This window comes from Cygnus olor, chromosome 1, assembly GCF_009769625.2.
Source record: "Cygnus olor isolate bCygOlo1 chromosome 1, bCygOlo1.pri.v2, whole genome shotgun sequence".
In the NCBI taxonomy this organism is placed as follows: domain Eukaryota; kingdom Metazoa; phylum Chordata; class Aves; order Anseriformes; family Anatidae; genus Cygnus; species Cygnus olor.
Window position 1 is genome coordinate 190,772,388 of NC_049169.1, and position 15,266 is coordinate 190,787,653.

The 15,266-nt window shown below is 35.5% G+C and overlaps 1 protein-coding gene across 30 annotated transcripts in view; it reads right to left on the reverse strand.

Moving 5' to 3' along the window:
• The window catches only part of ZMYM2 (zinc finger MYM-type containing 2), a 90,715-nt gene that overhangs the window by 50,404 nt on the left and 25,045 nt on the right, over positions 1-15,266 (reverse strand). For 21 of the 30 annotated variants that reach the window (XM_040544044.1, XM_040544043.1, XM_040544045.1 and 18 more), the window contains 3 exons: positions 12,273-12,558; positions 8,304-8,469; positions 7,287-7,499 (listed from right to left, as the gene is read on the reverse strand). In XM_040544044.1, coding sequence (XP_040399978.1) covers positions 7,287-7,499; positions 8,304-8,469; positions 12,273-12,558 — 665 coding nt within the window. Of the gene's footprint in view, positions 1-4,707; positions 6,033-7,286; positions 7,500-8,303; positions 8,470-12,272; positions 12,559-15,266 lie in introns of those variants that run through there. The other 9 variants (XM_040544064.1, XM_040544066.1, XM_040544070.1 and 6 more) reach the window with 1 other exon arrangement.

Here is a 15,266-nt window from a genome sequence, read left to right on the forward strand (position 1 = left end):
GTTAAACTCCAACTGCCAACTACAGAAATGGCTATCAAGACAAGATAGAAGAACTGCATATATTCCAGGAATAACGGTACTGTGGCAACAGAAATCCAAATTCTAAGAAATAAGAGGAAATTCATTTGGACGCTTTCTGAGGAATTTTTGCTCATGTCATTATCAGCAAAGGTGTCTACCTTTGCATCTTACTAAAGGGATGATGAAAGCTGAAGTCTGGAGCTCTTCTTGTACATACCGTAACTAAGAATAAAGATCAAGCCCAAAAATAAGTATCAGACCAATACTGTAACTTCATGGTACTTTAGAAATAATGTTCGCTTCTGTTTGCAAACTAGAACTAATTACAGTCTCCTTTCTTGAACCTTTCAGTTGCAGGAGTATTGCAGGAGTATCTTAATAAAGCTATTAGTGCCTAAGATTTGGGAACCGGCATTACAAGCTTTTATTCTCCATTGAGAAGAGCAGTATGGTCTCTTTCATGTTCCTTCAGAAGAATGAAGGACACATCTGCAGCCTAAGAGCATTCTTGCTACAATCTCTCCCATGACAAAGACCAGTTGACTAAGAACATTAGACCAGCTGATTGCTACAATGCTATACAGCAGCCCGAAGATCTGTTTAGAACTGGAGGAAGTGCCTTACAATTCAATTTATACAGTCCACTTAAGAGACCTGTACATACTTCTCAATCCAGGCAAAAGCTTCTCTCCACTATCTTTACAGAGTAACAGTTTAGAATTAGAAATAAGATAAAAATAGGAAAAACTTCAAGAAAATATTCAGTGACAGACACACAGACAACCTGTGTTCAAACAGAAAGGTAAATGAGAAAGAAAATGGAAAATTTCTGGAAGTAGAAAAGCAGAGATATTCACTACATGGAATTCTACAATAACAGAGATGCACTAGAAAGGCAATCAAGAAAGAAGCAGCTAAACTGCTTCATATTCATTCAAAAGAAGGATGGGTCCAGATGGATCCAGAAGCAACACACGTCTAAGAAAAGAACCAGATGTCAGCAGAATCTGTAACAGCAAAGAAAGAAGAAACCATATTATTTATTAAGCCTTTTGAAATACCACACCCATACCATCTCTACCCCAAGGAATAAACTCTTCCCTGCTCCAACTTAAGGTTAAGATTAGTAACATGTCAAAAGCATTTGCCCATGTCTTAAGAGCAAAGGCTCTTACGTAGTTGCTTTTGTGGTTCTTGAACACCAAGTAATTGGTGTTTCAGCTGAACTACACAAACAACCAAATCATTAACATGCCCAGTAACTTTCCTCTGGCATCTCCCACTTCCAGTGCTCCCTCTTCTTGCCAGTTTCATTCCCACTCCCCAGACATTTATCTTCATTAATTTAAGGAAATAAGAGCTGAAAAATCCCTTCTTCCCTTACCTCAAAAATTTTACTCTTACATTAACTATATGAAAGCTTTTCCTTCTGTTTCATGTTTATTTTGCCACTTCTCTTTTCCCCTCTACCTCCAATCATTTGAGGTGCAACAGTGCACTGATGTGGTTACATCTACCCTAACTCCAATACCTAGTCATATCCCCTCCTTGCTTCCTCTTCATAACAACTTCCTGTGCTCCCATTCAAATTACACATCACAATTATGCCTTAAGTATTTTTCTTCAGAAGTACGTGGCTGTTTTAACATTTCCGATTAACCTATCTCATTCTATCTACTAAAATAGGGGTGAGACAGAATGGGAATATCCTGAACAGTTACTACTAACAACTCTGGTGCTTCAGTAGCCTGGTTACATAGTTGTGAGGGTTTGTTTATTTTTTAATTAGAGAGCAACAGGTTCTACATGTGTGGAAAAAAACATTTAAAGCAGAAATGGTCAAATAAGTGGTTCCACAAACTCAAGTACATAAGAGGTACAAATATATATATTTCTAGAGGGATTTGGTTTACATCTGAGACACAAGAAACTGGAGGTATAAAAATTAGAGAGGCCTCAAAACCAAAGAAACCTCACCCCATACAGATCAAGAAGGAAAGGAAGTGGACTGTCTTGATTGGCAAAGATTTATTTCATCTAGACCATGAGAGATAAATGGAAATAGCTAGATGCTTTCTACTTTGCAGAAGTGTACACAGTATTAATATCAGTATTGTAAGACACAACTTAGTACCAGACTAGGTATTACCTGAAGTAAGACAGAAGTAGTTTACTACATGAGGAAGAGGTTCCATTATCAAATCACAGTTCAGTTGAACTGGCTGAAACCCCAACACTCTTTGGAGAGAGCAGAAATAAATTTATTATTTTTTTTTAAGTCAGTATTTCTAATATTTCAATTTAAAGAGGCTGCTCAGACCTCACAGTTACTGCTTTTATCAGCTGTATTTACTGAAACTTGCCAAGAGTTTAAAAAGCAGTAACTACTGCAGGAAGCAGGAGATTTCATAGCTAATTGCACTACCAAAAAAAAAATAGGACAGATTCATCTTAATAACAAGAGCACAGAGAAAGAACAGACACTGCATGGGACAAGTTAAAAACCCTGAACACTTCCACCGAAGCACCATGCAATAAGACATTCTAGCATAGCATTCCGTAGAAATTTATACTAGTAGATACGATACTTTCTGTGAGAGTAAATACAAGCTCTATGTAAATAGTAATCCTAAACTGCAGAACTGACATGCATGTCATTGTATACAACAAAGGTTCCTAAGCCTCTGCACACAGGTAAAAACACAATTTCACAAAAGAAATTGCTAGGCAAGGAGTAGAATGCGAAACGTCACATTTGAGTTGCAGCTGCCTAGGTTAGGCTTTTTCTATTGCCTGTCTGTGAGCGAAGAGCTGGTAGGGATGGCATAGCCTTGTTAGTCTTGAAGCACATTTAAGAAGTCTTCATCTAATCAAAGACGACAACCAAATGGCCTTTTTCATAGGATCATTAGAATCACAGAATCATTAAAGTTTGAAGAAACCTCCAAGATCACCTGGTCAAACCATCCCCCTATCACCACCATCACCCACTAAACCATGTCCCTAAGCACCATGTCCAACCTTTCCTTGAACACCCCCAGGGACGGTGACAACACCACCTTTTTGAAGTGCTGAAGAAAAATTTTCACTAGATGAAAAGACACTGCAGCATCCTCTCCAGCCAGGAAAATACCCATTTGGTTTGCGTTCACCTGGTACTCAACTTCATTCCAAAACTATTAAGAAATCATGAAGGGGAAGGAGCTCTAGCCATTTCTTTTTTGACAGCACATAGAGACCATCGCTTTTAAGAAGAACTCGAAGTAATCAAGGTCAAGGACATTCTAGCAAGAATTTACTTGAGGAATCAAGAAAGACAAAAAAGGTGAAGCATAAAAAAAAGTAACATTTTTAAACTAGTAAAGCGTTAAACATGTTTCATGCCAGAATCGAGAACCCTGTGGACTGATCAGGCCAGTAAGCAAAACAGTTCAAAGACTTATCTATAGAAGAAGACACAATCAGACTCAGCCTTGTCTTAGTTGAAGAGCAGGAAATTAGAATGTATGGCTGGTAGCAGAAGTCAAGTCACAGACTTCACTTGATCCTTCAAACAAGGTTGTCAGGCCTGTACCCAGCTCGGGCCAACCAGGGTACAACAAACATCATAACTGCCTTGAAAAGGAAATTGGCTAATTTTGTGGATATGAAGAATATCCAATAGTATCTGGAGGAAAAACACTGAAATGATGTATGTGGCTCCTTTGGATAATATCTTCATGGCAGGCATACCTGGGCTTTCTTTCAATTTGTTGCATATATACTGATTTTTTTTAATGTGTAAATTCTCATTTTAATTATGAGATGCCTACACAAAGGAATCAAAATATTTTACCATTTCCAAAATTACATAGGCAATATAATATCTGACAAAGACATGACTACCTCATTCACCTCTAGAGTTGTGTTTTCTTTACTTCTTTTGTTCAGCATCATTCTTCAAGTCCTTCTTGCCCCCCTAGATGTGAAGAGTTTGAACTGCAGTGCAATAGATAAAGAATTTTCAATCTAGAAGTAGTAGTCACCTTCAGGTTTAAAAACATCTGCTTCTGGTACGAATTTTCTTCTGACATCATTTTATCTAAACTGTCACAATGATTTTGGTTTTGGAGCAAGGTTTTAATGTTATTTTCTCTTTATTATTTTTTAAGAGCTTGACTTGCACTTAGCTGTCTTGATGAATGGCTGTTGAACTATCAGGATAACTAATTTTTTCTTCATAAGCTATGCATATGTAGATTTTTTTCTTAAATTCTAACAAATTATTAGTCTATTTATCTTTCATAAATTTGTCATAGTAAAAGAAACTTAAGCTCTGTAATTGTATCAGTTGTAGATAAAGAACAATTATTAGGAAAGCAGAACACAGGACGTAATATTCAAGATCATTTGTCTCAGTTTTAAAGCAGGTTCTGAAAATAGTCCATAGAAAGCTATGTGCATCCATCACTTTCAAGTGTGACTTAGGCACTTCAGAAGAAGACCTACTCCCCATGAATAACACTTCCTTATTTCCCTGCCTCCCACCAATGCAGTCTAATGCAGAGGAAAGAAACCCTTCATCAACAGTGGATTATTTGCGCTCGGTGGCCATTCCAAGAGCCACAGTAATTTTTATTATGCACAATTTTCATTTCTCATTCCAGGAAGAAAAAATGTCCATGATAAGTTAATGAAAATTAATTGTTCAAATCAGTGTAATATTTATTTAAAAAATATGGATGAAGTATATAGATAGGTACAAGTAATGAAAATCAGTTTTCATTTATTACTTACTACTACAAATGTATAGTGATAAGCTTATGACATTTACAAAATAAACTGCTTAATACAAAGCTCGTACCAATAAGACCTATTTATTTTACAATTTTTTGTAAGAAAACATTTGCTAAAACTGTTATGTCACACATGGTAATCAGTTGCACAACACAATGTTGTAATCAAATGACACATCAACTTTTCCTGTATTATTGGCTCCAGTGTGTTTATTTCAGCATGTAAAGTCTCCCGTATTGTCTCCTTCACTAGTTCTCCTTTAACAGCCAGATCTGAATCAAAGATTTCCAAGAAAACATTGTTACTACTGAATTAAGCAACCTGTAATTTACCAATTGTGGCCCAATGATTTACCCGTGACATTTTCCAAAGTCTAAACTTCTTTTCAAAAATAGAATTCCTTGAATATATTCAGTTCAAAAACCTTAATGAAAATGCAAGTTCAAAACTAAATAAATCTTGCTAGACAACTAGTTACTCTGAAATAACTGTACCCTGAGCAACTTTGACACCTACAACAACATACACTAAAAAAAGCTCCTAATTTTATAGTTCTAGTTTCTCTTAATATCAAAAACACCCCCAAAACCCACACAACTCCAGGAACATTTGAAATCTGCCAGCTATGAATTACATTTAATCACCAGTCCAAACTAGATGCCCATGAGCACTAGAGTTAAGCTTCTCAAAGCCTATTACAGTTCCCCAGTACCAAATATTTCCACCAAAAAAAAAAATATTAAGAACTTGTTTGAATAAAACCTGCTGTCAGAACTGAATACACCAAAACAACACGTTTCTCAATTTGAAAGGTTCTCTTAAGGATCCGCACAATGATGCACAATACCCACTTACTATTAGCGAAGATTTCCTGGTACTGCAAACTGCTCCTCTTCCCCAAATCAAACTAGCATATACAACTTGCTACCCATATCTTTCTCAAGTACATATCTAAACACAAAATACAGAAATATCTAAACAAAGAGTACAGTCTGTAATGAGAGTTAAGTACAGATTTATCATTCAACCTCTCAAAATTCCACGTTCATTTCTTAATTCCATATGCAGTGCATGTTATACTGGTTGTGTGGGAATGTCTCAAGTTCAAAGTTAATCTCATGCCTTTTTGTTTCTTCGAGAGACAGTATTCAACGTTTCTTCAAGTCTTTCCATGGCTTCTGGGCATGCCTATGTTTTTAGTATCTTGGAAACCTATCCTGTCCCTTTTGGTTTCGCTGTGACAAAAGAACAACGCTTAAGTTATGTTTTCAGTTATGCTATTTACATATGCATGTTTCCAGAATTGCTGTTTGCACATTGCATATACACACGAACAGCCAACCCCAAAAGTAGCAAAACTGAATGTCCAAAGAGAAAATACAAACAAAAATAATGTTAACATTAAGGAACTTATTATATATACATTCAGTGCAGGGCTCCCTTTTCTCTTAGGTCATTGGTTTCTCAAAAATGGAAAGAGATGAAGAAAGAACCCAAAGCAATATTCAGCACTGGGGCCACTCACATATTCAAGAGTTAACTTCAAAAAAAAAAAAAAAAAAAGGCAAAGAAATTCCTTGCTAGTAAAATAGCAATTTTGCATTTCATAACACTATCCCTAAAAACTCAAAGCAGTATGGACCAAACAATAAAATTAACAAAATCCCCAAATTGCTCATTCCCCAAAACATTTGACATTTCACAACTATGAAATTGTTATCATAGCATAAATACTGTGATTAATGTTTAAACCTTCCAACCAGCATTAGCAATGAACAGTTCAGAGTGAAGTTAGCTCTGTAACATATAAAGTACATCACTACTCGCCATCAGATTTCTTGATTTGGTACCATTTTGAACCACAACAAGCATTGCTATCTTAACAATTTTAAGAATAAATAAAACCCAAACCAAGTAAAGAAAATAAAAACACAAAATTTAAGACATGGAAGAATGAAAGTTAACTATCATTTTCAAAATCGTATGCTGTACAGTGAAGAAGAGACATAGTACAGGTACATAGCCAACGTGTAAGCATATTCTCACAGCAATGTCCAACCTACACGTCCTGTGTATTTTTGACTGTTTTAATAGCTTAAAAGCTATTAATAGCTTAAAAGCTAAATCCAAAAAAGAGTTATCACTTATGAACCAGTAAGCTTGTGTGTCAGCCTTGCTTTTAACATACTCCTAAATGATGTACCCATTACAAATGATACACCCATTAGAAAAAAAAGAAATTATTAACAGAAAAGTTAATTGCAATGATGTTTGGTTCATAACAAATAAGTATTGTTATTACAATAACATTAAAAAAACAATAGTAGAAGGCCCATTTGGGTTAGTTTGCCCACACTTGCATTAACGTCATATTTTTAGTCTTTGTTACTTAAGACTTCTAATAAAGAATAAAACTACATTATGAGTAAGATGATAAATTTAACGGGTATTAATGCTTATTTTAATTTTATAGATTAAGAAATAATTACCTGCTTGTATTCACCAACGCAGTTCTGACAGCAGAATCTTTTCTGCTGACCATCAATAGTAAGAATATTGTTTCCAGCTCCTTTACTGGGTAAATACTCTCCACAATGCTCACAGCAATTCATTATTAAACCATTTGCCATCCTGTATCTATTGAAGCAGTGGTCACTGCACAGCTTATGAGTCATATTTTTAAAGCTAACTTCATGACGAATCTGAAAAATAAGAATAAAAGTATTCCGTCACCACAAAAATACCAAGTTGCCTAAGGCTACAAGAGAAGTCAAAAATCTTGCATTCAAGCACAAAACTATATAAAAAAACAGATTTTACTAGCTGAGTAATTTAAGGACTGATCACACAGTATACAAATTTCTTTTGTTTCCAAAGTTATAAGCAAAATCTTGGACCCATTTGTTCTTGTAGCCTAGAAGCCAAGATCACAGGGAGGGATGTAATAATTGGGTATTAGAGCAGAAGGTCAATTTATGTAATTTTACAAAATAAACATGCAAAGACTGGCCAGACACATATGCACTGAAAACTGTATACATTAGCCTGAACTACAGTGTCCCCAGTAATGGCATCAAGAGAAAATACATTAATGAGAATTTAGACTGAAGTATATGGTATGTATCTCAAAACGTTTGTGTAATATTTCAATATAGACAGTAAAAACTAATTCTGTAAATCGTGACTTTTTAATGGCAATTCTGCTAGGGAGATCCATGTTCTAATTACAAGAGGCAATGCTCAATAAATTTGTTGACAGTAGCTACAAAAATATCAGCAAAGGCACTTTCTTAAAAGTCCAATAAAGTCAACAAGAGTAATTTTTCTCTCTCAAATTATTTCTTTATTTGCTCTTCATGTATATTAAGCCTATCTCAGTGCATATAAAATGCTGAATCATTTTAAGTTTCCTTTTTTTCCAGTTCTCTTAAAATATTTGTAAACCAAGATTATTCTGGCTATTTTCATTACTGAGAACAAGACGGGAACAACAAAATCAACCAGACCTCAGTTAGTTTACCACAGATAGTGCATCTTGATTTATTCAAAGCTCCTTTCGAGGGATTCTGTTTATCTTCATAGAATGATAGACAGGATGTACTGCAAAACTCCTGGAAAGACTCACTTGAATCAACTTGAGCAACAATGGTACCTTTCATTGTTGTTATATCTCTGAAATAGAAAAAAAGTATATAATTATACACATACATTCTAGATGTATTTAAACAAGAACACTTTACAGCTTGTAACATGCATTCTTCCTTCAAATGCTTGTATTTCATATTTCAAAACAGCTTTGTGGGTGTGTAATTGTTAGTCACATGTCAAACACTAAGTTTAATAAATTTTTCTGACTAATGTCAGCACTCCAAATACAATGTTTCCTGTGTAAAAACATATTCCCCTCCACCCCCCACCCGGTGTTATTTTTTTCCTTATTACATTATTCTAGAACTAGGTAACTAATGCATCATTGTGCTTGCCACAACTGGTACCTAATCTTAAACCAAAAATGAATATGGTGAATTTAAACTAGCTCTTTGGCAACTTCACGCAAAAGCTATTCTTAAATTTCATACAAGAAATTCAGAGCTACAGTAAAAGGTGAGAAATGGTCTTTATTTGCATATGAGAACTTCACCATTGCCTGTATTAATCTCAGCATAGGATGAAGGGAATAGAAAAGGTTGTTTTCTCAAACTTACATTTATAAATGTAATCAAAATTATTAAAACTATACCACTATAAAACCTAGTTTTATCATTATTTTTAAATGTTAACACCATTAAAGTTCCAAAGCACCTTAACAGTTAACACAGCTGCCCACGAAGCTGCACCAACCTAATGCATAAAACCAGAGAAGTAACAACCAATAAAACTAATCTGAAGTAGAACAAATCCTCTTCTAGCTGCACTTTTTCCACTAAAGTTAATTCTAAACTTCTTTGATCTTCAACTGTGTGCTGCACACAGAGCAAACTGAAGGTAGCTAACACCGCATTCATCAGTCAGCCCTTGGATTCAGGTCTCCCAAATTTGAAGACAATCTCACTGGTGGCTTTGCTCAATCCCAAACTATCGTAGGCCATAAATCAAAAGCTGTAAGGAGAAGAAACAGAAGAATCTCCCCATCTGCCTATTAAGTAAATAAATAAATAGTCAACATCCAGGAAGTGCTATTAGACAGAATAAATGAAAAACTGTTCGGGCAAGTCTAGCTCTTCACTGATATTATGATTGATCATCAGCTGGAAAAGACATCTCCCACACACTCGTACATAGGAGCTCTGAAACTAGGATGAGTGGAAAAATGCTGTATGGTCCCTAGACAGATCCCCTTGAAAGCGGGCCTACAAGAAAGCTGGGGAGAGACTCTTTGACAGGGAGTGTGGTGAAAGGAAAAGGAGAATGGTTTTAAACTAAAAGAGGGGAGATTTAGATTAAAGGTTAGGAGGAAATTCTTCACACTCAGAGGGTGATGAGGTCCTGGCACAGGTTGCCCAGAGAAGCTGTGGATTCCCCATGCCTGGAGGTGTTCAAGGCCAGGCTGGATGGGGCTTTGGGCAACCTGGGCTTCTGGAAGGTGTCCCTGCCCATGGCAGGCGGTTGGAACTGGGTGATCTTTAAGGTTCCTTCCAAACCAAATCATTTGATGACTACAAAAATAAACTTGTACCACCCCTGTATATTATTAACATTTGCAAGCCTGCCTCCCATCAAAGGAAAGTCAACAGATTTTGGCTTGCCTTTTGGCAAGATAGAAGGGATTTAGGTTTGGGACTGCTATCACTTCTGGCTTTGGTTTGCAGATCAGAGCTCCTGCCCTGAGCAGCTTTCAGTTTCTGGCTGGATTCCGTAAGGACTTACAAACACTTTAACTTTCAAAGCGTAGGAGTCTGAGGTCAAAAAGAAGTAGCAAAGTCAATAAAATTTGAGTTTTATAAACACTAAGGAGAATGCATTTCTTACACTTTTCTTCTTACTAACATTCCTATGCTATTTATCTAGTTTCAAAGGTTTTATTTCTGTAGAGTGTTATTTAAAAAGATTTACAATAAAAAATGTAGAAGTTTTATTTCCGATGAGGGTGTGTATCTATATATCTATTTTTTTCTTCAAGTTATCTTACGCTTCACCTTCTCCACTTAATCTACGTATCTGAAGATAAAATTGAGCATTACCTCTGAAAGTCACCTGTGACGTATCAACTACTATCATTGCTCCAGTCTACATTCAACATCTCCTACATTTTGCTAGAGTTCCCATATTCTTTCACTAAACTGCAACCTGACAATACCATTTCTGCATTAGTAGGAAAAGAACACAACCGCGAATTCAGAACAGAGTACCTGGTTTGCTATAATGAGGTAGCAAAAACTTAGCAATAAAGCAAAAAAAGCTGGATAAGATTGGCCTTCGTAATAAAGCCATACTACTGAGGAACCATTTAGTTCATGTTCCATCTTCCATCTAAGTGTGATTGAATGAGCAGCTGAATGCTAATGGAAGAGTGAAGATCAACATCACCTCTAAAATTGTCTGAAGATGACTTCACAGATGTTCTCTACAAATCAAACACTATACAAACTAATTTAAATGCAAAGAAGCTAGAAATAAGACACTTTCTCATCATTTTCATTTGTACGTATCCACTAACAAGTACATCCGAAGAATCAGTTGCAAGAGAGCATTAATTTAGCCATGAGCTTTCAAGATTTCAGTCAGGAAAAAAAAATACTAATCTTCATCTTTATATATGATACAGCTAGCGGAATATTTACCATGCCAGATCACTTCTAAAAAAAAAAGAAATAGGTGTACAAACCAACAGAAAGAGTACAGAGGGCTCTTAACTAGCGCTGTAGAGGTAAGGGTTGAGAGAATTTGAGCTTTTGTGTGTGTTTTAAAAGAGCTAAAATGTTAAATCTGAGGTATTTACAGTGTACCAAGGTAAGAAAATGCAGGATATAAATACTTTCTATAGTTTAATTTTACTGAATCTCAAGAGAAAGAAAAAAAGAGAGAGACCTGGATACAAGCCATTCATCCAACTCATTGCATATTAATGTAAAACTTTTACCAGTTTAAATCTGTGATTAAGCAGAAATAATCCTCTCTAAAACATATATTAATAAAGGCATAAAGGCAGCCTTTAGTGCAAGCCTTTTTTAAGTTCAGTAAGAATTCATCATTTAATCGGTGTACTAGACTGAGGGACTTTTCTGAAAGAAAAAAATACACACAAGAAAGTACAAATACCTCAGTTATCAGTACACCAAAAGAACAAGATAGCACGGCTAGTTTGTACACCTCACACTACAAGAGTAAAATTATGGAAGATATTTCTTTGGCAATTTTAAGTTTTGGAAATAATGAAAAATTGCAAGGCAAGCCTATCCAATAATTTAGAGTAAGCCTCTTAAAAGTATGCTTGTCACTCTTCTACAATCTGCTCAAGTTATTTTCAACTTCAGATGTTGCCATAGTTGCACCTATTCTATGGGACAAGCCCAAAGCACCTCTTCCCTACACACTACAAACAGTGGAAGAACTCCCATAAGCTCTAGCTGCTTTTAGTTCCTACCCCATTTTAGATCTCCTGATTTTCTATCTTTTGCTATCAAAATGAAAGCTTTTTATGTAACACAAGGTCCACTTTTTTAATGATAAATATTGTATCTAAGGAATGTATCTTGGCATGGGATATAACTAGACACCTTGTCTTAAAAAAAATCTGCAATTTTTAATGTTTACCTTTCATAGAAAATCTGCCCTAGTCTGAACTTGAACACTGATAGACTTAGTTTCTTACAGTGTACACAGTGAATTCATTTCCAAACATTAAACTGACACTATATAAAGCACTTGAATAGACATTTTATATCATTAATAGAGCAATTCTCATAAATGCATGAGAATCTCAAGTATTACTGGATTTAGCTGCTAATATGAAACAAAATAAAAAAATCCCTTACTTTCTGCACATAACACAAAGTTTCTTTGGAGTGGGTTTGTGTGAGAATGATGAGAGGCAGGTAGTAGAACAAAAAAGGTGAGCTGATCCTTTCCGCTGATACGCAGTCTGTCCCTTTTGTAAAGGCTTTTTGCAGTTTGCACATGTGACTTTAACCTGTTTAGAAGGCTGCTGCTGAGCAGAAGGCTGGAAAATCTGTTTAGGAAGTGATGCTACTGGTGACAAAGAATCCACACCTGGTTGCTTCTGATTCCTAGGGAATGAAGCTGACTGGGATATCCAAGAATCTTCAGGTAAAAAAAAAAAAAAAAGGTTAAGTGAACAAACGTACATATATAGAGAATAATATCTATAGATTATTTTTTTTATTGGAACTGACAACAGAAGATAGACGGTATTTTAGAATTTGAAGTTTAAAATAAAATGCAGTTTCATTGTACCACTCTCCACTGCTGCAGAAAGCTTCAGAACATCAATTAAGTCTCAGGATGGTCCCATTCTACACCTTGAGACAAGTTTTGCAGACCTCAATTCACTTGCACTGTGTTTGCAAACTGGTAATTGTATCTCCAGACAAACAAAACTGCAATTACCAACTGCAATCAAAAAGAGAGACCAACAGAGAACACAGAATTTCAAAACCAATGTTTGAGATACAAACTTCTCAAATGTATCTATAAAACCATGAAATGTTAGGAATTTCATTAGTTATTTTGTTCTAAAGCAAGCTTTTAGCAATTGATGTGTTTAGCCTCAGTAATAAATCCTTGATTTGGAGTTCCCCCCACTAGTCTTTTAGTCTAGTCTCCAGACAAGAGAGCTGTACTGCAGTCAAAGTCAAGCAGAGTGGGTCCACATCTGGGATCTGCATCTATGTCACTGGTTATTGCAGGAGTTTGTTTTTAACCTTCTCAATATAGTGAGTACCATTTAATCTACAAGATGGCAAAGTCATGACTGTTTCAAGTCTTCCTCAGAAGAAACCAACACACCTAAAAAATGAGTCTTCATTACATTCACAATTCCATGTCCTTGTGTTCCAGACTTGACTAGCCCTCTACTTGCATTTTTGTACAATAGACTACTATGTAACTATGTCACTTTTAGCCATTCCTTTATAGCATAACATTTTGCAGAACAACTTGCATAACAAGAACTTAAGTAAAATTTGCTATTGAAAAAAAAATGCACCTAGAAACATCACATGCTTCTGTTAAATTACATGTTCAATAACCTAGTTTGGACCAGAAAATATAGTTCTAACGAAAAAGAAAACAAACAATACAGCCCTTCAATAAAATTGAATTTCTAGGCTTTTTCTTGGAATGTAAACTTTCATTTTAAACAACTATCACCACAATTCAGGAACTTTGAGCTTCTGAAGGATGCCAAGAATGATATATTATGTAAGTATGAAAGAAAACCTGAATAGGAACTTCTTTCCACTACAATAAACCATTTACACACATTTCCAAAAGCATGTATCAGCTACCCCAAGCACCATCAAAGCACTTGGGACTTACCTTTCAAGCCTGTTTTCCAATCACTTACAACAGTATCTCACTACTGCTTACCATTTCACCTGCACAGCTACAACTGTATTTGGTAGTACTTGTGCTACTATTTTTAAGTTTATACTGAATTTACTGTAAATAAATGTAGCTAAATAAAAAGTCTGAAGCCTTTAATGTCCTACTGCAGTAGCTACTTTAATATCCTACTTCAGTATGTTCCTGCAATGTTATTAAACTAGCATTAACAATCAAATAAAAATTATTTCAAATCCTAAGACTTCACACAACAAAACCTTAACCTACAGACTCTAGTAACTGCCCATAACTTGTAATTAAGGGACATTATCTCAGTTCATAATCATTCATTAAATTGTATGAGGAGAAGGTATCTTTTTTTTTTTTAAAGTATTTTTTTCACAAAGGGTTTTATTATTTTACTGCAAAGCTTTAAAAAAATTTTGTGACAAATTTTCAAGAACTCTTGTTACAGCAACAAACAGACATTCTTCAACAAGTGGAAATCATTTCCCAGTGTGACTTGGCAGCTGTCAAGGATGTCCTATTTCTCAGACATATAATAGAAGTTGGAAATCAACTTGTTGCAATGCTTGAGGGTAAAGAGAAGGGCTGGAACAAAGAGGTGGGGAGAAGAGAGAAAGGAAACAGAACAAAACACATTCCTATTTAAACCATTAAACATGTTTACTTTTTAAAGCACAAGTCTCTACACTGACTATCTAAGTTATGTTAGCACAGTGCTCAAGTTAAAATTCACCTGAGTGCCCTCTTCAAATTTTTCTATACTGTTACGTGAACTACCTCAGACAGCTGTTTATATCCTGACAGCACCTTAATACCGCAAAATATTTTCAGATCCTCCTCGTAGAAAGAGGTTTCAAGTGGGAATACAGTTTGTATCTCCTCTATCAGGAACATGTAGCATGTGCTGTAAAATTACATGTGCTTGTAGTTCTAGTTAAGCACTCCACTTCCACTCACCAAAACATACACTTGCTAGGCCCATTTGGGTTTGAAACTTTTATCATGACTCCCTAGCACCTCTTTAAGATGATTTTAGTATTTGCTTATTATCTTACGCTTCAAAAGGCCTCCCCTAGTTGACATCTTGTTGCATTCCTCCTTCCACAAACATGTCACAAGAACATATATCTTATTGCTTTTCCTTTTTTTTTTTTTTTTTTTTTTTACTTTTTCCATATCACACCTTCATTCATAACATTATCATCTCATGACTTTTCCTCACATTTCATTTTAACCATGCTTCCTCCTCCACTTTGCATGCTCCACAAAAGACCTCTAAAATCTGTCTTTCATGTCCTTGAACTGAGAAGTGTCACACTTCCTTAGCTGATTCCTGATCAGTTTCCATGCCCCATTGCCCTTATGTCTTCATCCTTCAGGTTTCTATCTGCAACTCTCTCCTCTAATGGTCACGTTTATGAGACCGTACAGTTTCATGT